The sequence below is a fragment of the Nansenia antarctica genome (genome assembly GCF_963989245.1).
Source record: "Nansenia antarctica genome assembly, chromosome: 1".
Classification (NCBI taxonomy): Eukaryota; Metazoa; Chordata; class Actinopteri; order Argentiniformes; family Microstomatidae; genus Nansenia; species Nansenia antarctica.
Window position 1 is genome coordinate 27,943,586 of NC_137674.1, and position 25,871 is coordinate 27,969,456.

Consider the following 25,871-nt stretch of genomic DNA (forward strand, 5'->3'; position numbering starts at 1 on the left):
AGCAGCCTTCCTGTCAGCTCCAACCAGTGTGGCCATCCTCCCTGGTCCTCTCATCAACAAGGCGTTTCCGTCCGCAGAACTGCGGCTCAATGGAGGTTTTTAAAAAATGTTTATTGTAGCATTCAGAGTAAACTCTGGAGACTGCTGTGCAATCCCAGCAGATAGTTAAATAGGCTACGCAAACCAGCCCGCCTGGCACCAACAATCACGCCACAGACCAAATCACTGATATCCCATTGTTTTCCCTATTCCGATGGTTGATGTGAACATTACCTGAAGTTGCTGGTCCGTGTCTGCGGACTTTTATGCATTGCGCTGCTGCCACACGATTGGCTGATTAGATAATTGCACGAATGGTGTACAGGTGTTCCTAATCACGTTCTCGCCTCCCACTGACAGAGATAGATAGTGGAAGACATATTGATGAACATGTTCGTGGCTTGAATGGAATAAAGCTTCACATGAGGCCAGCTGTGCGCGAGCCTCTCTTCTCCCAGCCCAGGTGTTTCATATGAGAATCAAATCCTCGTGGATAATAAACAAATACATAAAAAGGGGATGGGGGTGCATAAAGACCACCCTCAAGCCATCTCTTATTGATCTTTTCTCCCCCGCCCTATCCTCTAAAAATAACGAAGTAGTGAAAGCCGTTGGAATGGTGATGAACAGAGCTGCGAATACGGGTTTATTGAGTCAGTGATGAATACCCAAATAAATGGCGTCTTGTCGCCCCCTTGTGGCGGTTTCTTACCTCGATTATTCATCCGCCATTTTCTCAGCGTTTGAGGCCTTCTTCGACGCCCTCGGTCGTCGGATATAAAACCACACGTTTTTAGGAAATGATTTATTTATACAATTTGAACACAGATAGGCAAGCATTGGTCACTATTGATATTTAAAAAAACGGGCAATAACATTTGTTAATTATCATCAGGTGATTAGTCTTAGTATAATCTCTTTCCACCTGAGGTGAGTGTTGTCTTGACGACCATACATCTTGAATTAAGCTGCAATATCAGTGAAATTCAAATGAAGGACTTGTTGCAATTTGCCGCTTGAGAGATTTAACGGGGGAGGTGGTTTGAAGGTGGCGCTGATGTGACAAAGAACAGAGGTTGGAGAAACATTCCCTTCGTAGTTACCGTGAAGTATACTGAATGACCAAGAATGATTAACAAACACTCCAAACAACTAGTCCCTCACTTCCTTCCCAAACCATGACTGTGTCCAGAACCAGGCACACACCAGTGGTACACAGTCCTGGTCCAGGAGATGCAGGCGGTCCATGTTTTTGTCCCAGCCTAGTACCATCACACTGACCCAATCAACAGATTTTTAAAGGCTTGACTTTATTGGGACAAAACACCTGTAGGACTGCAGGTGAGTCTTCCATCAACATTGCTAAAAGAAACTAGGTTTATTCTGATAAATCTCGTGAGATTATAAAAAAAAATAAGCCTGGGATTCCCTTTAGCAACTTTTATGGAATAGGCCCCAGGTCTCCAGGACCAGGTGGGTATCCCATCAACATCCCTAAAGGAAAATCAAAGCTTACTTTTGATAAGTCTTGCAAGATGAATCAAAATAAGACAAGATTTTAAAAATAAATCGCAAATATGCCAGGATTTTCCTTGAGCAACTTTGATGAAAAACCTCCCAGGAGTGAGGCTTGCAGCCCTACAAACACAGCGCTGAACTCTCGACAACCCCGGGACTGAAGAAGGAAACACACCTCAGCTTCGTGGAGCATCTTTATTATGCCACAGATGAAAGCCAGTAGTTTTCCGTTTTGTTTTTTTAGAGGACTTTTTTTTTCTCTCTCACCAACAGTAATATTCTGCTACGGTGGTGATCGTGGTGTGATGGTTGAGCAGCCAGTGGGGGGGGGGAGGGAATGGTGGATGGGATAGTGGTTAAAGGTGCAGGGGGGAGGGAGAGGAGAGGGGTACCTTGTGGGAATTAAGTGGTGGAGGTGGGACAGCTAGGGGTTAACTAGGTAATAAAACATTCAATTAGCCAAAAACACGGTAAATAAAGAGATGAGGATGCAGAGGAGAGACAACAGGTGATTACAGTCAGTCAGTGAAACAAGGGGAATGCACACAGGGTCTGCTGAGTATACCACATTTATTACTTTTGAACTGATTAATAGAACCAGAGTGGGGACAAGGCCACTCACATTGCTGTCTTTAAGAAACGGAGGAAAGGAGAAAAAAAAAAAGAGAGAAAGAAAGAAAGAAAAGCAGCCCCATAGCAATGACGAACGTGTCCAAGGTAAGAGGGGGTTACGGTAAACCAGTCCAGGAGACAGAGACAGGTGGCAAACACAGCCCAAATGTGTACTCTATAAAATTATACAATGACCAAGGCTAAACTTAACAATTCCTTCCACATATGACGACTCCCACCCTCCCCCCCACCTCTCCTCTCCCTCCATCCATCCCTCCATCCCACTGCTGCCCAACACAAAATGCAAACACAGGGCTGATCCCCAACATTGGTTTACTTGTCTTAAATAATCAGAAGGTGGAAGCGTAAAGAAACGAACTCTGGAGGGGCGTGACGACGGAGCTCACGACCATTATCCACAGAGAGAGATCCCGCTGCGTCCTGACTGGTCGGTTTTTTAAATTCCCCACGGAGATCCCACCGCATCCTGAATAGCCGTTTTTTTAAATTCCCCACAGAGGTCGAGATCCCACCGAGTCCTGACTGGTCGGTTTTAACTCCCCGTTAGGAGGCGGGGAGGGAGGGAAGGGGTTTACAAAGAAATGAGACAAACTTGCCCATCTTGACATGGGCCACTAGGGGGCGACACTAAACATTTCCTCTAGATCTTTTCTGTGAGAAGAGTTACAGACTTGCTCTTGGACTGTAAATACAGGAGGATCGATCTTAAAAAATCTTTAAAAAAAAAAGGAAATGAAAGGAAAAGTACGAGGAAAAAAAGAAAGCATATGTAGTGGAATGGGGGGGTGGGGTGGGGGCAAACAGAGATTCACCTAAGGATGCTATGCATTTAGTTGTAGTCCTATGGATAATCGTTTTCTTTTTCTTTTACTACAAGTTCGAAGTAAGTCTTTAAAGTCAAAAGAAATCAAGAAAGTCTTCATTTAGTTTTTCATTTCATTTTTTTTTGTCCTTGGTTAAATTTCCCTCCCCTGGCAGATCTGGATGTGATGGGGTGGAGAGGGGGAGGGGGGACGGGGGGCATTGCAGTCTTTTGCCCAAAGCAGCGACTGTTACTTGACACGTCCTTGGCCTTGGCGCTCCTGTGGGAAAAGAGAGGGAAGGAGGAAGAGAGGAGATGGTTTAGGGACCAGCATCAACATGACGACAGAAAAACTTGTGCAGAAACAGACCGCCTGAAAAGGCCGTCAGTTTCCACCTTTTTAAACCTGCTTTCAGGCTTACGAATAAATAAATAAAATAAAAGCAGTCTTCTACAACAGCATGTTTGAATACTGGATTCTGATTGGCTAGCAACAGTGGTAAATACCCTAACTCTCTTCAGTTCAGCTCCAACCGCATTTCCAGTATCAATGTGCCTCCCAATCAATGTGATTAAGAACACCTGTGCTGACCTACAATGCAATGGTTGATCTTGTTTATGGGACTATTCTGTGGCGGAAGGATATAAGTATTCTGAAACGATTTATGACTGTAAATAAATGAATTTAATGTTACAACTGTGTATTTATTTTTTATATTATGTGGTGGCTGTTGTAGAAAAGCAATTGACCATTGGAGGGCGGGGGTTGTGGACTCATTTACCACTGGTACAGGGTTTTCCACAACCCCCTTCCTCTCATGGTAAATTGCTTATTTCTTATCTTTTTACTGACTGTGCTTTTTAAACACAAACACTTCTATCAATGTATTTTTTCCATTAACTATTGTCTTTTTAAATGTTTTATCTATTTACTTCTTATATTTGCTTTTATTCATTGTAATTATTATTTTCTTATGCTCCTCTTGCTGTATTTTTAAATAATGCATGTAAAGCACTTTGAATTGGCCCTGTTGTATGAAATGTGCTATACAAATAAACTTGCCTTGCCTTGCTTTTCTTTGTCTTTCTATTTATCTGTCCATCCCTGTTCTCTCCATGAGATGCAGCACGTTTGAGTGCTGAGAAAACAGCCAGGCTATAAATGTGTTACGATCACTAGTATTAGTCTGAATGAAAGGACGCAGGGGGGTATTCCATCCAGGGTTCCCACACCTTCTGAAACATCAAATTCAAGCACCTTTCAAGGACTTTCAAGACAACATTTCCTCAAATTCAAGGACCCAACACAGCATAGTTGAGACATAAATCAGAACTATCTGCTGACAGACAACAGTTAAAGAGAGAGAGAGCGAGGCGAATTCAAGCACTTTCAATGACCCATGTCTATTTTCAAAAACTTTTAAGACCTTGATTTCTTTTTCTCAAATTCACAAACTTTCAAGGATTTCAAGGACCCGTGGGAACCCTGTCCATCAACGTTTAAAAAAAAAAAAAATTCTCACGAGACAAAATAAGCCTACATTTTCCTTGAGTGACGTTGATGGAATACCCCCCAGGATTGTGTAGAGCATATCAGAATCTCATTACGACAGCGCCACAGTAAAGGCATGTGTACTCAGAAACATACATCACAGTAATACATGACACTGATATGGTGTTATGTTTATGCATCCATCTGTGTGAGATCAAAGTGTGTAGGCTGTCTGGATATCACTCACAACATGTCAACACAGTGGTAGATACATGCATTTTAATACACCAACAGCACTAGTTTACTATGCTCCATCACTGTTTAAATAGCACTAGTTTACTATGCTCCATCACTGTTTAAATAGGACTAGTTTACTATGAGCCATCACTGTTTAATATGCACTAGTTTACTATGAGCCATCACTGTTTAAATAACACTAGTTTACTATGAGCCATCACTGTTTAAATAGCACTAGTTTACTATGAGCCATCACTGTTTAAATAGCACTAGTTTACTATGAGCCATCACTGTTTAAATAACACTAGTTTACTATGAGCCATCACTGTTTAATATGCATCATATCTCAGGGAGGGAGGGACACAGGTGTTTGGGTGTGTGTGGGGGTGGGGTGGGCGTGTGACCTGAAGTCTGTAGTGACCGCTTGGGTTACAGAAACATGTACAGGTGTGCGTGTGTGCGTGTTACCTGAAGTCTGTAGTGACTCCTGCTGGGGTTACTGGGGTAAGGATCACTTCCCTGGACCTCCACCTGTCAGGACAACAACATCATTAGGCTTTTGTTAGGGCGTGCAAAAACAGGAAATGTGATAGTTGGTCACCAGCGCCTCGGCTCAGAGCACAGGCAGGGAGACAGGAGGGGGGAGAGAGGGACGGGACAGGGGACAGAGAGACAGACAGGACAGGGGAGAGAGGGACAGGACGGGTGAGGCGGACAGGACAGGGGACAGAGAGACAGACAGGACAGGTGGAGAGAGAGACAGGGGAGAGAGGAACAGGAGGGGAGAGGGGGACGGGACAGGTGGAGACAGAAGGGACAGGACAGGAGAAAGGGACGAGACAGGGGAGAGAGACAGACAGGACAGGTGGGGAGAGAGAGACAGGACAGGTGGGGAGAGGAACAGGAGGGGGGGAAGGGAACAGGATGGGAGAGAGACATAGGACAGAGAGGGACGGGAGAGAGGGAGACAGACGGGACAGGTGGAGAGACAGACGGGGAGACAGACAGGATAGGTGGAGAGAGAGAGAGAGACAGACAGGACAGGCGGGGAGAGAGACAGGACAGGCGGGGAGAGAGAGAGGGACAGGCGGAGACAGACAGGACAGGTGGGGAGAGACAGACAAGACAGGTGGAGAGACAGACAGGACAGGTGGAGAAACAGACAGGACAGGTGGAGAGACAGACAGGACAGGTGGGGAGAGAGACAGACAGGACAGGTGGAGAGAGAGAGAGGGACGGGACAGGTGGAGAGAGAGAGAGGGATGGGACAGGTGGGGAGAGAGAGAGGGACAGGACAGGTGGGGAGACAGACAGGACAGGTGGGGAGACAGACAGGACAGGCGGGGAGACAGACAGGACAGGTGGGGAGACAGACAGGACAGGTGGGGAGAGAGAGGGACAGGTGGGGAGAGACAGGACAGATGGGGAGAGAGAGACAGGGACAGATGGGGAGAGAGAGACAGGGACAGGTGGGGAGAGAGACAGTACAGGACAGGTGGGGAGAGAGACAGACAGGACAGGTGGGGAGAGAGACAGACAGGACAGGTGGAGAGAGAGAGAGGGACGGGACAGGGGGAGAGAGAGGGATGGGACAGGTGGGGAGAGAGAGAGGGACAGGACAGGTGGGGAGACAGACAGGACAGGTGGGGAGACAGACAGGACAGGCGGGGAGACAGACAGGACAGGTGGGGAGACAGACAGGACAGGTGGGGAGAGAGAGGGACAGGTGGGGAGAGACAGGACAGATGGGGAGAGAGAGACAGGGACAGGTGGGGAGAGAGACAGGACAGATGGGGAGAGAGAGACAGGGACAGGTGGGGAGAGAGACAGGACAGGTGGGGAGAGAGACAGTACAGGACAGGTGGGGAGAGAGACAGACAGGACAGGTGGGGAGAGAGACAGACAGGACAGGTGGGGAGAGAGACAGACAGGACAGGTGGGGAGAGAGACAGACGGGACAGGTGGGGAGAGAGACAGACGGGACAGGTGGGGAGAGAGACAGACAGGACAGGTGGGGAGAGAGACAGGACAGGTGGGGAGACAGACAGACGGGACAGGTGGGGAGACAGACAGGACAGGTGGGGAGACAGACAGGACAGGACAGGTGGGGAGGGGGACGGGACAGGCACATTCTGTTTCTTTGGCCTTCACCCAGAAGTCCTCGTCCCCTCCTCCTCCACCACGGGTGTCCACTCAAGGGAAAAGGGGGACACCATCACTATCCAGGTCAGACAGGAACACATCAACAAATTGCCGTTAGGATTAACAGAGATTAATTAACATGATTGACGCTGCATTCAATCACCTCTCGGAAATACTTATAACTTATTGGACATTTTACGACTGGGCGACTCGATTACGGAGATTAAGGACTTTCCGCACACTCTACAGCTACAACGGACTCAGCCAATGGTGAGCTCGACGCAAGATCCTATGGTACATATTGATGAAGCTCAGAGTTTTTGAAGAGTACATGAATGCAGCATTTAAACCAGGGCAGTACATCTTGTCTTTGGATAAAGGCGTCTGCTAAACCATGTCTAGAATGTAAATTGTAAACGGACTGCACTTACACACGCATTCACACACCAATGGCGGCAGGCTACCATGCAAGGCGCCGGCCCGCTCATTGGGAGCAATTTGGGGTTTAGTGCCTTGCCCAAGGACACCTCGGCACATGGCCAGGACTCAGGAGGAGCTGGGGATCGAACCGCAGACCATGCGCTCATTAGACGCCAGCTCTACCTCCTCCTGAGCCACTGCCGCCCTATAAAAGCACCCCCCGCCCCCTAATCAATCCATCACTAATATCTAGGGATGCACGATATGCATTTTTTCCAACCGATACCGATGTTTACCCGCTTCTCGTGGACGATAACCGATATGATAACCGATATATATATTTTTTTTTTTTTCCAAGCACCAGGGGAGCCCCCCCCTCCCAAATTTCGTTGTTTGGTACCTGTACTATATCAATGACAATAAAGACCATTCAGATATAATTTCACAGTTGATAACCTGTAGTTCATGCACACCTGAAGGTAAGAAAGGCTATGTAGTGAGCAAAGATTGATGAATTAATATTCCATAGTGATCTCACCAAATCTAACTTACATCACTATTGTTAACACAACAAAGAGAACACTTCTGACTCTTCAAATGTTCATTTATTATTTCCTCTAACAAACAGAATCTGTTATAGACAGTGCACAATGCTTTTTTTAGCCAAGATCTGGCCTCCTTTTATGAAAACAAAAAAGGCTCACCTAAGAGTAATTAGATCAAAAAAGTGTCAAAAATAAAGTGCATCTTGTCTATCCCTGTAAATTGAAAATGCATAAATAAAATATCAAAAAATAAATAAATAAAGTGCATCAGTCAATACAAAAATAAAGACTTTTAAAGAACCAAAAGTTGTATAGAACTTGTACAGAAACTAGTGCCAAATGGCTGCTTAGTCTGCAGATAAACAGAATGACACAAGGCACATAGTAGGCTACACTAGTATGCTTAATAAAGCAACTGAAAAGGGCTGGGCTATGCTACTTTTAGTGCATGAGGATGAGGTAGGTTGTGATAAAGCCCATCAAACGTTTTGCATAAGAATTCAAAATAAATTGCACTGACATGGAAAAACAAAAAGTGCATGTTTTCCTTGTAAACAACTTGTCTTGTATAGCCTACATTCACATTCTCACCTAAATAATAGACAGGTTTTCCATTGGTGTTCCCTAATATACAAACTGAATACAATTCCTACCTCATAGAACCTTCCACTGTCCAAACATGGTTTCAAAAGCCCCGCGGATGGCTGTCGCAGTATGCGAACCGGAGAACTCCTGCGCATGCAGCAGTGTCTTCTTCATATTGAAGTCCTCATCCAGCCACTGGGCCGTCAAACTAAGCATACTGACTGGACTAACGTCAGAAGTCCATATGTCCGTGGTAAAACTTATCTGGCTTACGCTAGTATCGATCAGACTATGTGTGTGGCGACTGTATCATACATAGCAGGCAGGCACACGTCTGCAAAATAGCGGCGGCTTGGGAGTGTATACCGGGGCTCTAAATGTGAAATTAGCTGGCAAAATCCTTTATCTTCTACTACAGAGAAAGGCTGGTCGTCGAGGGCCATCAACTCCATTATTTTTTTTCATTGATTGCTTGAGCCTTTGAGCTGTCTCGAGTGAACTTCCTGCAGTTTTCAAATGCGTGTTCAGGCACAGCAGCTTTTTTTTCGCGGCTAGGCTACCGTGTTCTGCTACTAGTGTTGATATTCCTTCCATACAGCGTGCTTGCAATGGTGAATCTTAAGGTGACTTATGAGATTCGTTGTGTTGTAACTCGTAGACCTTTGCCCTCCTCTCCGAACTTTTGTCGAACATGTGTTGCAAATTGCAAACGCACTATCTGCCTCAGAAACTGTGAAGAATGTCAGACACACCGAGGAAGGCATGTTTCGCTCTCGTCTCGTCTATACACACTGCGTGCGGTGCAGCAGCATGAGCGCGGAAACCGGAAGCAGAAATATTTCCGGCTTCATTATCGGCAATTTTTTTATAAAACCGATAAATACCGATAAACATTAATTTCCCATTATCGGGCCGATAAATATCGGTGCCGATAATATCGTGCATCCCTACTAATATCAATGTGTGCAGGCGGTGTGACAGGTGGGGTTCGAACCAGGGTGTCCCACGTGAAAGACCCAAGCATCTACCATCAGGCCAAAAGTCGTCTCTCGGTCAGGGCTACCTCACCATGAGGGTGTGACTCCCAACCACCTCTGCTACAGCAGAAACACACGGTGGAACTTCACTTTCTAGGTCACTTAAGGACGCGGGGTGTCGGGAGAGATTCAGTTCCACGTTGGATCGATGCCTCTGCAACCTCTGAGACGTGCAGGAACATATCTGTCTACAGGGTTCCTACAAGGTGCAACAAGTAACATTTAAGACCTTTAGACCTTTTTTATAGATCACTTTGAATAGAATTTTAGACCTATTCGCTACACCATATGACAGCTTTTTGTCATCCTCGAGGGGAAGAAATTAGGGATTTCACTGCCATACAGACAAAAAAGAAAGCAAATTGGCATTTTTGGGGTTCCAGCTTGATTAATTTCCACATAAATAGATGTGGTCAGACTGATTTCCTTGCAGGATCTCCTTTTTAAGACCGAGCACCTAATGTTTTGACCGAATAACTGACTTTTAGACCTTTTTAGGCCTTATAGGTTTGCCTGCTGGATTTTAGACTTTAAAGCTTTTTAAGACCAGCAGAACCAGCAGACCACCAGAACCCTGTTCTAGAGGGAAACACTCCCCAGAGGTGGTGAAGAGTGTGGGGGTTTAGGGACTCTAGTCATACATTCTGAGGTTAGCCCCTGGCACACAGGACAGGACCCACATTAGTGGTTACATTTGCAACATGTACGTTCTGTAAACTTGGGAGCCTCCGCGGGATCTGTCGACATCTTCGCCTGCGTATGAAGAAGCGTGCTATAAATAAAGGTTGATGAAACGATAACCAAAACATCAGACCTACCAGAAGGGACCCTTATCCAGCCAACATCCACATCATGACGCAGACCCCAACAGACACGGCACGCGTTACCGAGGCGAACCAGCCAATTACAACCTCTCATCTTAAGACAGAAACTGCCTAAATATCCATAAAAAAAAAAAAAAGCCCAAGCACTAGGAATGAGACGAAACACAGCAGCAGCTAGGAACGTCATGGCGGGCGCTAAATTTAGAGCGCGATTGTTCCCAACGAGACAATGAATGAATAGCTGTACACCCCAACACCCATTAAGACGCCACAAACATGAATCTCTTCTGGTTGCGTAAGATCACCGCAGCCCCCCCCCCCCCCCCCACCCCCTTCCAACACCAGAGTAGTGCTGAAACCACCCCAGACAGCCTACCGGTTACACATTATGCTAAGCACGTTACTTTGAATATTCAAATGCTTCCTGGTATGTCAGAAGCATTTCTGTTTCGTTTCTGGTGGTCAGCGAAGAGAAACTGCTGGCATTTCAGCCCAGGAACAGCTTGGCTTGGCATGATTTTCATCATGTTTGGCTGGCTCAGAGAGAAGTTTCACAGCACCTTCCGTTGAAGTGATATAGGCCTTCTAGTCTACAGCCAGAGCATTGATTCAAGCCCTCCCATCTGAGCAACTAACTCTCCTCTATCGATTCCTACTAAGCAACAGCTATGGAGTGAACGTTAGTTATATTATTAGTGCATAGTCCATGACAAGCAGGCATAAGAAAAGACTAAAACATCATGACAACAACATCAACCCGGGAGTATTAACCGAGTAATATTCATTCCATGTTTAACTCCCCAATAGCCCGTGGCCTGGGGTGGTCCAGTGGTCTAGCACCGTGGTCTACAGTGCACACATATGCCCATGTCGGCATGGGTTCAAATCCGGCCCATGCCCTGCTGACATGCCCTCTCTCTCCCTTCTCCTTACTTTCCTGTCTGTCTTCACTGTATCTGTCCAATAAACTGAAAAATATGAGTGGGACTGCCCCACTCCCAAAAAAAAAAGCCTAACTTCCCAACAGCCCAAACACATTAATTCCCAGGGAGGCTGGTGGAGGTAGAAATTGGAGGACAGGCTCATTGTAAAGCATGGAATGAGGAATGGTATGAAACACACGTTTGAATCCATTCCACGCATTACAATGAACCCGTCCTGCGATTCCTACCTCCACCAGCCTCCCCAGACTCGTTCCATAGCTTTACTTCCATAACGCTCATGAGTCAGTGTTCCCCCTTCTGCCTCGACCTAAACGCGACTGGACCGCCACTGTACTTGAGTCAGCACTCAGTTTAAGCTCCACAAGTTAAAACCATGTGATTAAGGAGTCATAGCAAAATGTCATTCAGAAAGAATCTGATGACTTTGACATTTGGAAGAACATGATACCTTTCTGGCATTATGCGAATTCATATCTGTAGGCCATCATCACCACACACGCTGCAGCAGAGTGTCAATGTGTTCCTACACGTCAGGATGATTAACACACTGTACAGGAGATGATTAACACACTGTACAGGACCACACAAATCACAATCCGTATCTGGTACATCGAGTGGAACAACGGGTGAGGACCTCGACTTTGTGCGCCACTGCTTGCTTGCAAAATTAGATTAAACGCCGTGGTTTTTGCAAGCGAGCACAGTTGCATGTTTGTTTTTTTCTAGTCCTCTTGCACCTGCTGCTACAAAATTAGGTGCACATACTTTCATTATTCATAGAGGAACACTTGAAAAAAACATTCTTACTTCTTCTTGCAATAGCTCCAAATCAGATGAACTAACATGAAACAAATTATTGCACACAGTCAAGAAGGACACAAAGTTCAACCACATTGCTCTATTTGAAGTTGTTCCATTGTTACACCAGACCTGGATGGACCAAAAACAGTATTTGTTTCAATGTTTCAAAAGTGAGTGATTGCTTGAACCAGTCTGCAGAGACAGGTGGGGAGGTTAAAGACTTTTGGGACTTAACAGGGGTGCAAACTGGCGATGGCCCAAAAAGTTGACAAAGCGCTTTACAATGGCCTCTCGTTCACACATACATTCACACACCAATGGCGGCAAACTACCATGCAAGGCGCTGGCCCGCTCATTGGGTGCAATTTGGGGTTCAGTGTGTTGCCCAAGGACACCTCGCCATGTGGCCAGCCGGGGTTCAAACCACCAATCATTAGACACCGGCTCTACCCCTGCACCACCCCAGTTCACCGTGACGGTTCACCACACTGTCTGGAATTGTACCTAGCTGCCTGAAGCTAAAAGCAGCGAAGTTTAGCAGACAGGAAGGTTAGTTAGCTCCTGCATCGTGTGACTCAGATGAGACGTAGACACCACACCCACCCCATTTTTTTTGCAGATCTACACGATTCACGTGGATTACCTATTTTGAGGTAAAAACTAATTTAGCAGAACGGTGACATGTTTGGACCCCTGGACTATTTATTTGGGTCTAATGCACTAGACAAGATACGTCAAGCACAGCAAAGTATCTGAACACTATCAGACACGCACACGCACGCACACACACACACACACACACACACTGAGCTGTGACGTGGGACTAAAGTGCGCTGCGTTCACCACCCCATCAGGGACTTCCTGAACACAACCACAGGCTTAGGCACGCAAATATGTAGGTTACAGGCGTTTTATACAACACTATTTTTGTGTGTCTAGCTTTATCAGTGTCTAAATTAGTACAATACCTTTAACCCATAACAGCCAATCTAGTCATAGGCTTTATAGTTTATTTACATTCCCTGCAGTTTTGTGGAGGTCTCAGCTTGAAAACTTATGATCATCTACCTATCCCCAGCCAACACCCTGATACTCTTTGGTGATTGGTTAATGTAAGATGTCCATCATCCCTGTGTAACCACAGTCTCTTGGAGACACAGATTGTGAGGTCATCGTGTGTGTCAGCAGCCCCTGTGCCCAACACTGCACAACTAGAGCATGCAGGGTAAAGAGCAGAGGCTGCTGGGAGCCCTGGGGTGTGGAGGGGACTTGGGCAATCAGACCTTTTACAGCTCATCATCGACCTTCAGTTGTCTACCTGCCTCAGCTGATCTAAGAGGTTGCTGGTGTTGTGCATGGCTGGAGCACCAGATGGGAAGGGTAAATACTTGTGGGACTTTCATTGTTTTCTGTTGCTAAACATCTGTGCTCGCTGTAGTACGACTATCACTTTATTCTACGTCATTACTACTTACTTTACTTATTTATCTTTATTCTATTATTGTTGATTTATTTAGTATCTTGCTGCAATGCCAATGTTGAAGATCCTAAGCCTAAGAATTTTACTCTCGAGTACCTGTACATTGGATGTAATAAAAGCAATTCTGATCTAAATCAAGCACAGCAAAGTATTTGAAAGTATTTTTCGAACACTATTTCGAACACAGGACTGCGTTTTTCCCGCATACACACACAAGCACACTATCACAGCTTCCCACTTCTCTCTCTCCGGCTAACAGAAAACAAGATTCCAAGATCTCCTTCCATGGAAGGAAAAGCGGCAACGACTTGGGCTATTTCTTTACCTTTTTCACACACTCCTCCTCCTCCTGACGCTTCTCGTAGTGAGAGAAGTCGTCGAAGATGGAGGTGCTGTGCTTGTATCCGGCGATGATCTTCAGCACTTGCCGCGCCTTGTCCAGAGGGACCTCCTGCGTGTCCCGCGAGTTGGTGACCGGCTTGTTCTCGTTGTTCTCCAGGCGGATGTGCCGCAGCTGGCTGTTGGGAACGTCCTTAACGAAGATCCAGCGCACGTCGAAGCGGCCCTTCCACTTGTCCTGCGACCACACGCCCGCGCAGGTGTTGTAGTCCACGGGCGAGCGCATCTCCGCCACGCCGCAGAAGTGGCCGCTGCCGTTGACGCTGAACAGCAGGAAGAGCGGGCCCTTGGCGCCCAGCGACCGGTACGCAGCGTCCAGACGCTTGTTGCCGTGCTCCGTGCTGCACCAGATGTTGTACTTGATGGAGCGGTGGATGTCGTCCTCCGAGTAGCTCTTGATGATAAACACGCGGCCCTGCTTGGGGTTCCAGTCGAAGTCCTTGGGGTTGTAGTTGTTGACCAGGCGCAGCTTCTCCAGGACGGGGTGCGGCTCCGCGGGCACCGGGGCCCCTCCTACTCCAGAGTTAGGGGGCGACTGGCCCGCACCGCCCCCGCCACCCCCGGCGTCCCCGAAGCCGTTGGCGCGGTTCCGCGGGGGGACCCAGCGGGTGGGCTGGGAGGGAGGCGGGGGGCCCTGGTTGAGCTGCTGCTGCTGCATCGGACCCCCCATCCCTGGTTGTCCATTGGGGGGCAGCTGATGCTGTCCGAGCTGGGCGGACTGGGGCATCATCTGCCCGTTGCTGAGGGGCAGCTGGGGAGTGCCTCCGGCGGTCGCCCCCGGCTGGGGCGAGGCCTGGTTGGGGGGCTGGCCGTTGCTGGGGACGGGGGCCTGCTGGGGGGCGGAGGCTTTAGGCATGGTGCCCTTGTTGTCCCACGTGCCGATGTCCATGTTGTGTTTGATGGGCGGAGGCGGCAGGTTGCCCGCCATGCCGCCCTTGGTCTTCAGCTTGGGCTGCGGCTTGGCCGGCTTGCTGGCAATGTCCGCCCAGGAGGCGGGCTTGGCGGGGGCGATGGAGACCGGGGGCATGATGGGGGGGCCCAGGGGGAGGCCGGACACCTGGCCGAGGGACCCCACGGGGAGGCTGGACCCCACCACCTTGGGGGCCATGTCCCCCCCGGCGCCAATCTTAAGCCCCTGCATGCCCTGGTCCAAGCTGTTCATGCCAGGGGCCTTGTTGAGGGGCTCGTTGGCGGGGAAGGGGGACTGTCCGTCGATCATGGCGCCCCCTAGCGAGCTGGGGGCGTAGGCGTAGTTGCTGCTGTAGCCGGAGCTCTGTGTGGACTGTCCCTGCGAGCTGCTGTTGCCCCAGGCAGAGAAGTCGATGCCACTGGGGAAGAAGTTGAACCCGTGCTGTCCCAAGAAAGGGTTGTTCCCCAGGGGCCCCGGCTGGCCAAACATGGCGTCCGGCAGGAAGTGGTGCTCCCCGTTGCTCAGCTGTCCGTAGGAGGTCAGGTAGGGCATGGGGGGGTCCCCGCCGGTGGACCATGCTGCCTCGTTCAGAGAGTAGGAGAATCCTATGGAGGGGCTGTAGTAGCTGGGCATGTAGGAGTCAGACATGGCCGTATAGGCATTGCTCTGGGGGAAACAAGACAAGACGGGTGTCAGACATGGAGGCTTAATGTTACGTTCCAACAGCATCAGACATCCCTACATTTGTCATTAAGACAACACTCTAGTCATAGGCTTTATTTACATTCACTGCATAGTTTTATTTGCGGAGGTCTCAGCTTGAAAACTTATGATCATCTACCTATCCCCAGCCAACACCCTGACGCTCTCTACATTTGTCATTAAGACAACGCTCTAGTCATAGGCTTAGACACACAAATATGTAGGTTAACAATATTAGAGGTGTTTTATACAACACTATGTGTGTGTCTAGTTTTATCAATGTCTAAATTAGTACAATCATCTCTTTAATCCATAACAGCTGTTCTAGTCATAGGCTTTATTTACATTCCCTGCATAGTTTTGTTTGTAGAGGTCTCAGCTTGAAAACTAAATGATCATCTACCTATCCCCAGCCAACACCCTGATGCTCTCTGGTGATTGGTTAATGTAAGATGTCCATCATCCCTGTGTAACCACAGTCTCTTGGAGACACAGATTGTGAGGTCATCGTGTGTGTCAGCAGCCCCTGTGCCCAACACTGCACAACTAGAGCATGCAGGGTAAAGAGCAGAGGCTGCTGGGAGCCCTGGGGTGTGGAGGGGACTTGGGCAATCAGACCTTTTACAGCTCATCATCGACCTTCAGGTGTCTACCTGCCTCGGCTGATCTAAGCCTTTGTTAGAGTATCAGACTTCATTACATTTGTCATTAAGACGACGCTCTCGTCCAAAGCAACTCTGAAGCATCTACACATCACAACGATCGCTAGTAAATATCCTAAGCTAACTGGACAGGACAGACCATCAATATGATGATCGATCGATCCCTTCCTCCCTCCCCTCCCCGTCTGCCTCCTACAGTGGACTCCCACATCAGTGGACTTGCTCAACAAGGAAACAAGTGACATGGAACCCCAACAAAGGGATGCTGCATTCTGTTGGCCGGGCGACTGCAGGCTCCATTACATAAGACACCGGATGAATAGAAACAATCATTCTATTTCTACGCTCCATTATCTCCATCGCAGCCGCTTTGCATTTACATTTACGACAGCCGCCAACACCACCGCCCGAATCAAGAGGGCCCCCAATCCTGCGTGCCATGCGAGGATACATGACAACATAATTACACTAATTGTCCTCTTAATGCTAAGAGAGGTATTGCCAGTGCTTGTAAACAAGGAAGAGATGAGCAAATCCTCTATGGAGTCTTTAAGTGCCAATTACTGGAGATACCCATAATGACTTGGTGGTGTTGGGGAGCCGTTTACTGTAAAGCTCGACACTGCAAACCAGTTATCCCCGTTTGTGTTTAATGGCTTGTGTATAAGGTGTCGGCGTTCGGCATTATAACTATGAATCACCCATCCTGTTGTTGTGTAGTGCTTTCAAAATAAAGGCAATACCCGAATTGGGTCACATTTATCAGACGCCTTTATCCAAAGCGACTTACAAATACACTCGTCTGAGTAAGTTAATGAATGATGCATGGTAGTGGGAGCATTCAGCTCGCGGGACTCACCTGTCTGGCCTGAGTGTTCAGGTAAGGCTCGAACTCATCATCATTCAAAGTATCCTTTTGGGTCACGGCTCCGTTTTGCACTGGAAAAAAAGAGTAAAAGACATCCGTTTAAAAACCAAAGTTTGTACCATGTCACATGAGACAGCGAGGGAGGGAGTATGATACCGACTCGTGCATCCTAGCCACCCACACTTGTCGCTGGTTGTCATGGGTATAACAGCTAAGACAGGAAGTCTTGAAGCTTGATAAGAAATCAGTAGTGTTACACAACAACATCTCACAGCCAAAACCTTACAACACAATCCTTTACGCCCTATTCTAAACATGCTAAATGGTTTGGTCAGCAGGAAACTCGTGTTTTACTGGAAGAGCGCGGTAATGAGCTCGACGGCAGAGAGGAAAACAAAAACACATGTTTGGTGAGACGCGCAGCGGAAAAGTCCCAGCTTATCACCGCCTGACACGGGCTACCTAACTAGCAAACAGGCCTCAAAGTTTCCCCACAAAGTCATTGTTTTAGAGTTCATTCACTGTTTGTTTTTTAAACGGAGAGACTACAAACTTATAGATGACGGGCCTGCTAGCTCGCAGGAGCGGCGTGTTGAGAGACGTGTCACTGGCACGATGCGTCGTTAGCATCGTTAGCATGGTTAGCTGTGTTGACGAGCGCCAAACATCCCTGTACTCAGTCCGCCAGCAGAGACTGACACCAGCCTGTTCACACTGCGTGGGAGGCGCAGGGTTAGAGCATCGGTTAGCCTGCTAGCTAACGAACACTTTGCATACAACTAAACGCGTTTCTACAGAGACGCGAGAACCAGTCCAGATGAGCAGACAGTGAAAGCTAGCTCCGCTGGCAGCGAGATAACGCGACGCGGAAGCTACACGGCTAACGTTAGTTAGCATCTCTGCTGGTCGGCGCTGACGGGGGGCTAGCTGGCTAACCAGCGGAGTTGTGCCTCAAATGACACAAAGATGGGATGATAACACGTTTAGAGCTATGTCAGGAATGTCCGTCAAATATATAAAAAAATGTCTACTCATGACGCAACAGAAATGAGTAAATGTGTTCCCTGATGCGGACAAGTACGGAAGCAGAAAGGGCGCTTCTGGCCTGCAGGGCTACCAGGGCTAGGCTAGCTGAGCTCCTCGGTTAGTAATGTAGCTCACTCTACTCTCCTCTCTCTCCCCCGGTGAAGCTCTAACATGACGGCCGTTTTCAGAGCACTATTCTCGGACTCCAGACCATCGTGAACACCACGGTTCTCCTCTCTCTACCCCGGTGACGCTCTATCATGAAATGCCGCTTCTGGCCTGCGGGGCTAGGCTAGCTGAGCTCCTCGGTGGAGATGTACGGAGGCCTGCAGGGCTAGGCTCGCTGAGCTCGCGCATCACATCCACGCAACGTCTCCACACCGCAGAGAACTGCTCACGTCTTACCTTTGTTCGCTTGGCCTTTCGGTCTCTGGATTGGGTCCAAGTGATTCATGAAGGTTTGATTTATGAGAAGAGAGGAAGGGGAAAAAAATAAAAAATAAATGTATATTCCCCACCAGTCAGTCTTGTGTAGCAGGTGGTTAAGGCCTACTGCACTGAGAGAGAGTCGCCCGGGTACTATCCTAGCTGCGGCTCGATGGAGAATGTGGCCCTCGTAAAGAAGGGTTCACAAAGTGGCTCTCTTTACCTGTTCGAGAAAACTGGTGGCTGACATGTCTTTTTCCCTGGAGCCGGTGTATTTAAATTGGCTTGTTTAAAGTACGCTGTATTCTATAAGAAAATGTCAATTGAAGAGTTTAGCCAAGTGCCCCTGTTCTCTCTAGCGCTTCGGTTCTACACAATGGCGGGCTGCAGTTCCTTCGCTGCCTCGGCGGTGAGAGACCTGCTGCTCAACATGGCTGGGCTGGCCGGGCTTCACCCACCACATTTATCTACGTCGAACAGGCGCCCTCTAGCGGTACGGAGGAGGAACTGGCACGATGCAGTGACTTATTGTAACTTTTATTTCTGATAACAGAATACATACACCCACAGCCCTCAGACTCAGCACTGGGTCCCCCCAGGGCTGCGTGCTAAGCCCCATCCTCTACAACCTTTACACCTACGACTTCACCCCCGTCCACCTCAGCAACTCCATCGTAAAGTTTGCAGACGACACCACCGTGGTGGGCTGCATCTCGGGGGGGGGGACGAGGCGGCGTACAGGGATGAGGTGGAGCAGCTGTGCAAGCTGTGCAAGGTTAACAACCTGCTGCTGAACCAGTCAAAGACCCAGGAAATCATCGTGGATTTCAGGAGGAAAAAATCTGAGGTCCAGCCCCTGCTCGTCAATGGAGGGAGCGTGGAGAGAGTCTCAACCCTCCGATTCCTGGGGGTGCACATACAGGATGACCTGTCCTGGAAGATCAACACAGCAGCCATCATCAAGAAGGCACAACAGCGGCTCTACTTCCTGAGAGTCCTCAGGAAAGACCACATCGGACAGGAGATGCTTGTGACCTTCTACCGCTGCGCAGTGGAGAGCATCCTCACCTACTGCATCTGCGTGTGGTTCTCCAGCTGCACAGCCGCAGAGAGGAATGCGCTACAGACAGTGTGCGAATTAAATCACGGTGTGCAGGGGAGCCGCACATCATGCGAGGGCGACGCAACGCCACATACCAAGCCTAAACACTGCCCTACACAACACAACCATGCACATATATAATATATATAATAGCCCTTCTCATTATAACACAGCAATCCATAGGCCTACAACACAGCAGAAGCCAAGTCTATAAAGCGGGTCTTACCTTAACACAGAAGCGACCACAGAGGCCTGGGTTCAGCTGCCTTTGCTCTACGTCCAGGAGCCCATGATGTGGACAGGCGATGACCTGATTTAAGCCAAGATGTGACAAAGGCATTGGATCGAATCTCTCCAATGGAGGTCCATTAAGGTCCACAAAAATAGTGATGAGAAGCTGGGTTCACGCAGTCTATTGCGAGTCTTACTGTCAGTGTCATTTACAGTTTTTTAAAAGCCATCCTTTCCTTGGCTACCATATAGCCAGATCTGAACGCGATTGATGTTTCCTCTTTGCGTTGATACAGAGAATCCTGTTTGGCATTATTTCTTTTTGTCTTGTTTCTGCCAGTTCAACTGCCCTTTTGTGCGCCTCACTATCCCGGTGCTTGTAGATTTTCTTACGCAAGTTGTTCTGTCTATTACTGGTTACGTCCCCGTTCACTCTTCTGACAAGTGCGTTCCAACTTTATCAGTGAGGAGAAGGCTTTTGGCATCCCTGCATAGAGTACAGCCTAAGCAACTATTGAGAACAGCCACGGGAGACGTCTGGTCCAGTCACTCCACTGTTCGCTGGTCCAGCCAGCCAGAGGGACCCCAGCATCTTCGCACCCCCCATCTCCAGCAACAGGCGGGTGGTCATCAGCATCATCATCATCCTCTTCCTCATCTCCTCCGACCTCTTTTTTTGTTGTCTTCCTAACATTAGTTTCCACGTTAGCTTCTTCTCTTGGCTTGTCTTGTTGTGTCTCTTCAGCCCCCACAGTAACGTTAACGTTAGCTGTCATGTTAGCATTAGCACTAACGTTAGCTGTCACGTTAGCATTAGCACTAACGTTAGCTGTCAAGTTAGCATTAGCACTAACGTTAGCTGTCAAGTTAGCATTAGCACTAACGTTAGCTGTCAAGTTAGCATTAGCACTAACGTTAGCTGTCAAGTTAGCATTAGCACTAACGTTAGCTGTCAAGTTAGCATTAGCACTAACGGTAGCTGCCTCTTCTCTCGGCTCTGTTGTAGCAGCATCAGATGTGCTACCACCACCAGCTCTTCATCATTTTGTTTAGACTTCTTTGGATAGAAATCGCCCAAGGTGAGTTGCTTTCTTCTTTTCTACATATTTTCTTCTTCTTTTCACTGTCATCAACAATGGCGCGCAGGTGACAGTTTTTTAACGCACGTAGTAAACAAGCTCGTGAGTGGGTAGTGGACGCCTGCAGACAGCGCCCCCACGCTCCGAGCGGCTCTCGGCTAGCGCGGTAAACAAAAATAATAATCATGAATCATAATTTTTATTTTATTATTTTAATATTATTTTTTCCCCTTATTTTACACCTTTGAGAAAAACCATGACCAAAATAGCATTTATTTGGCTATCATATCAATATTTTAGAGCTCCCCCAAAATTTCACAAACCATGTTTCCAGGGGAGCTCATGTCACCACTAGGGGAGCTATAGCTCCCCGAGCTCCCCCCTTATTTCGCACTATGGCTACAGAGAGTCGTGAGATCGGCCCAGAAGATCACCGGCGCCCCCCTCCCCTCTCTGGAAGAGCTGTACAACACACGCTGCCTCAGGAAGGCCTCCAAGATCTCCAGAGACCCATCCCACCCTGGGTACGAACACTTTGCTCGGCTGCCCTCGGACAGGCGGTTCAGGACCATGTTCGCAAGGACAAACAGACTGAAGCTCAGCTTCTACCCCAGGGCCATTCAGGCCCTGAACACAGCAAAGACCTAGGTTCTAGGCCCTGGACAATCTAGACAATTTGATGGCAGCTACTAGATTGAAATCAAGTGCAATACTGAAACACAACTGTGAACATTTCAAACTTGCAAACTTTAAACTTTAAATGAATGTGCAATAACACTATGTGCAATATGACAACCCTAGGTTCAACATAAGGTTCAGAGATAGGAAATGTTAGAATAGGTATAGCATAGCATAGAGTACAGCACAGTGTTTTATTTGTATAGTATAGTATAGTGGATAGTGTACATAGCCTTTATTTATGTAAACCAGCTCTTTTCCCTTCTTGTTTTTAGTTTTTTTCCTAGCACCAGGGGAGCCCCCCCTCCCAAATGTCGTTGTTTGGTACCTGTACCTGTACTATATCAATGACAATAAAGACCATTCATTCATTCATTCATTCATTAATTCATTCATTCATTCATACATCCATAGGGCTTTCACACCGGCAGTTCCGAACGCCGGTTCGCGTTCGCATTCGGAAACCTCCGAACGTTGGCGCTGTCTGGCGAACGATACACTGGTATGAACGCGGGCTCGTTCGCCAGACAGCGCCAACGTTCGGAGGTTTCCGAACGCGAACGCGAACCGGCGTTCGGAACTGCCGATGTGAAAGCCCTACCAGAGGAACACACACATGTATATTAATGTTAGAATTGCTGCCTGGTTCATTCATAGCATACATCACAGACGCTGTATTTAGTAGAGTTAATTGTAAAAATAAATAAATAATAATAATAATAATAAAAAATATAGAGAGACTAGCGGTGGATTAAGGTGGGTGCACTTGGGTGGGTCCTGTTCTGGTGTAATGTGAACTGTATCCAATCGTGTTGATGCACACGTGAAATTAATGGACAAGGGCCTTAGTGCATATTGTTAGGCCTTATGTAACCATGTTGAAGTAAACCATAAAATGCCGAAGTGAATTTAGTAGACTATTATCAAATATGTACAGTAGGCTATAACTAAGACTAGGATGACAATCATTACAGGGATGTGTGGAAATGGTCAATAATAAAAGAGACATTTCTCGATGGCACGGGGAAGCTTTAAGAAGTTCAAAAATACATATGTATTAATGGTGCGTCAATGAAAGCTCTATTTTCAAACCCTGCGGTTTATTTGGTTCACATATTGCAACACACATATTGTAACGACAGAACGTAGAACACGGACCACAGTAACGTAATATCAGTGTGCTTTCAGCTTAGAAAAATACGTATATGGAAAGATGATTTAGAGTTTTGCAAGAAGTAAACATGAGGTTTACTAGACTATTATTTATTGCCTTTTGTCACTTTGAGTTTTGCCCTTGTCATTTTCAGTGACACAAGCAATGTTTAAGGGAAATCAATGATTGAAGAAAGAAATCTAACTGGATTGTGTTGGTGTATCACACAAGCTGACACAACCCCTCTCTCAAGACATTATGCTAATTACCAAAACCACCAGCGAGTGGACTGAGAAAACACATTTTGTTTGTTGTTTTGGCCACAAGGGGGCTCTGCAACACACAAATCATTACTGTGATGTTTTCAAGAACAAACAGGAGAGGGACAACGGAGTGCAACAAGACACACACACACACACACACACACACACACACACACACACACACACACTGTGTGGCCCTCATTAGGACGGTCCCTCATTATCGTTGTGTTTTGGTCAATGTAAGAAGAGAGGTTTATATTGATCTGTGAAGCAATGGGCCGACTCACATCTCTATTGTATCTGTGCTTAATGAGCGCCGTGCTGTACCACTCGTACACACACACACACACACACACACACACACACACACACACACACACCTGCCCTTTCAAAACACCTACTCACACTGATACACAATACCCTGAATGAGACAGATTGGATCTTTGGATTGAGCATGGCCCATACATGTTCAATTAAGAAATATATTTTTTTTTACAATGTGGAAGGTACTACTTTATGTGTTCTTAGGTGTCTTTTCACACATTTTCACTCCTCTCCCACTTTACGTATAACGCTCCCATCAACCGGCCAATCAGAGAGGCAGGAAGTGATATCTAAAAACCCAATAATATTGCCTTTAAATGACTAAATAATTAAATGATGATTATATAATGATTAAAGCACTTTGAGCTGCAACGTTTGCAGGAAAAGTGCTATACAAATAAAGGTTATTATTATCACCATGACCGTGTTGTCACTGATGGTTGTGTTGTTAGGGGTTGATCAGGGGGCATGTGACAGGCAGGAGGGCATAGGGCCAGGACACCCCCACAGTCCACTCACCCAACCCCATTAGTAGAGGGAGGGGGGTGGGGTGAGGGGAGGTGTAGGGGGGATGGGGGGGTGAGGCCTGGTCATGAGGTCTAATCGACAGGTGGGTTCTTATATAAAAAATGAATGTGCACAGTTTCCATCACACAGCTCTACCCCTCTACCACTCTACCCCTCTGCACACCTCTACCCCTAATAGACACCCACAGACACACACACACACACACACACACACACACACACACAGACACTAAATAGAAGATAATAAAAATCACACTCCAGTACGCCATCGTAAATCTTTACCCCGCTGATGCCGTCGTCAACAACAACAACAGCGGTACCACCGTCGCCGTCGACAACAACAGCCAAGAAGAGGACGGCCTATGAAACACTTCCAATTCAGTAGCCTGGTGTCATATTTGTCCTTTCGTCTCTCCATCATGGCTGGTGTCGGACGGTTCTTCCCGGGAGGGTCGTTCGGAGGCGAGGGATTGGACAGGTGGCGTTGCGTGGAGCGGCCCGGGCAGCTCACCAGCCAATAAAAATAGCTGAGGTCTCCATGATGTCACCGCCGTGTAAATCACACTCTGAAGTGAACTCTCCGGCCCGCTGCTCCGGGGCTACAACGCCCCGTTGGGAACATGTATGTCTGCTCTCACTGCAATGTCAGTCGCTTTGGATAAAAGCGTCAGCTAAATGGCATATATATACAAGGTGTGTGTGTGTGTGTGTGTGTGTGTGTGTGTGTGTGTTGTGTGTGTGTTTATTAGGGGTAGAGGTGTGTGTGTGTGTGTCTATGAGGGGTGGAGGTGTGTGTGTGTGTGTGTGTGTGTCTATGAGGGGTGGAGTTGTGTGTGTGTGTGTTGTGTGTTTGTCTATTAGGGGTAGAGGTGTGTGTGTGTCTGTGTATATGTGTGTTGTCCGTGTGTTTATTAGGGGTAGAGGTGTGTGTGTGTGTGTGTGTGTCTATGAGGGGTAGAGGTGTGTGTGTGTGTGTGTGTTTGTGTGTGTTGTGTGTGTGTCTATTAGAGGTAGAGGTGTGTGTGTTGTGTGTGTGTCTACAAGGTGTATGGGATAAGCAGCCAGGATTCCTCCATCTGTTCTTTCTTTCTTTTTATTTATCATCCATCTGTTTCTCTCCCTCTTTTTCTTTTTACGTGTCGGAGCCAAATGAACATTACTGAATGCTATTGAGTATTATACAACAGTTAGTTCCGACCAAGTCATTTGATTGGACAAGAGGCATTCCACGAGTTACGATATACAGTATAACAGCACTGGGACTTTTAACTACATGTATCACTACTCCGCACAGATGTTCTACTAAATGACCGTTAATTAGACGACATGTTTGTGTTCAGGTTACTAGGCAACAGTCCATTTGAAGTTCAGTTGCGGAACTATTTTTTGTTTATTTTTATGATTAAATAAACAAACAAATCATAATCTTTTGTCGCTTATTGGTGTTAACTAATAAATTGCCCTGTAGAACTGTTGTATAAAAGCAATATCACACTCAAGGTCGTGCTGTTATACTTCGGTACTCGGCCTGCGGCCTCGTACCTACGACCGAATCACAGCCGTGCTGATATTCAGTATAACACACTCCCTCTCGTGTGATATTGCTTATTAAATGATCATGATGATTGAATAAAATATGAATGATTGCATGAACTATTAGAATATGTTGTATGATGGTTCCCCCCTAGTAATTAATCATTGGTCTGAACTGTGTCAACTAATCATTGGTCTGAACTGTGTCAGGGAAATTGTTTAAATAGCAGGAAGTGAGGCTAGCAAGGAGGAAGTTTTGGCAGGCCTGGGTAAGGGAATAGTGTTTTGACCACACACAACTCACAACACACACACACACACGCACACACACACACACACAACACAAGAAGAGAGTCGGACAAACTCAAGGAGAACTCAAGGAAACAATTTAAGGAAACTCAAAGAAAGACACTATAAAGTGAGACTGCATTGGAATGACATTTTGTTATTTTGTTATTTTTCTGTTTTCTAAAGATGCTATTGGAACT

The 25,871-nt window shown here is 47.2% G+C and overlaps 1 protein-coding gene across 1 annotated transcript; it reads right to left on the minus strand.

Moving 5' to 3' along the window:
- Positions 1-2,464: 2,464 nt before the first annotated feature.
- LOC308158317 (YTH domain-containing family protein 2-like) lies at positions 2,465-18,716 on the minus strand. Its single transcript, XM_080531909.1, has 5 exons — positions 18,472-18,716; positions 17,032-17,111; positions 13,825-15,474; positions 5,190-5,252; positions 2,465-3,272 (listed from the first exon to the last, which is right to left on the minus strand). Exons 1-5 carry the CDS (start codon positions 18,518-18,520, stop codon positions 3,243-3,245), a joined length of 1,872 nt encoding a protein of 623 aa, XP_080388035.1. The 5' UTR covers positions 18,521-18,716; the 3' UTR covers positions 2,465-3,242.
- Positions 18,717-25,871: the final 7,155 nt, after the last annotated feature.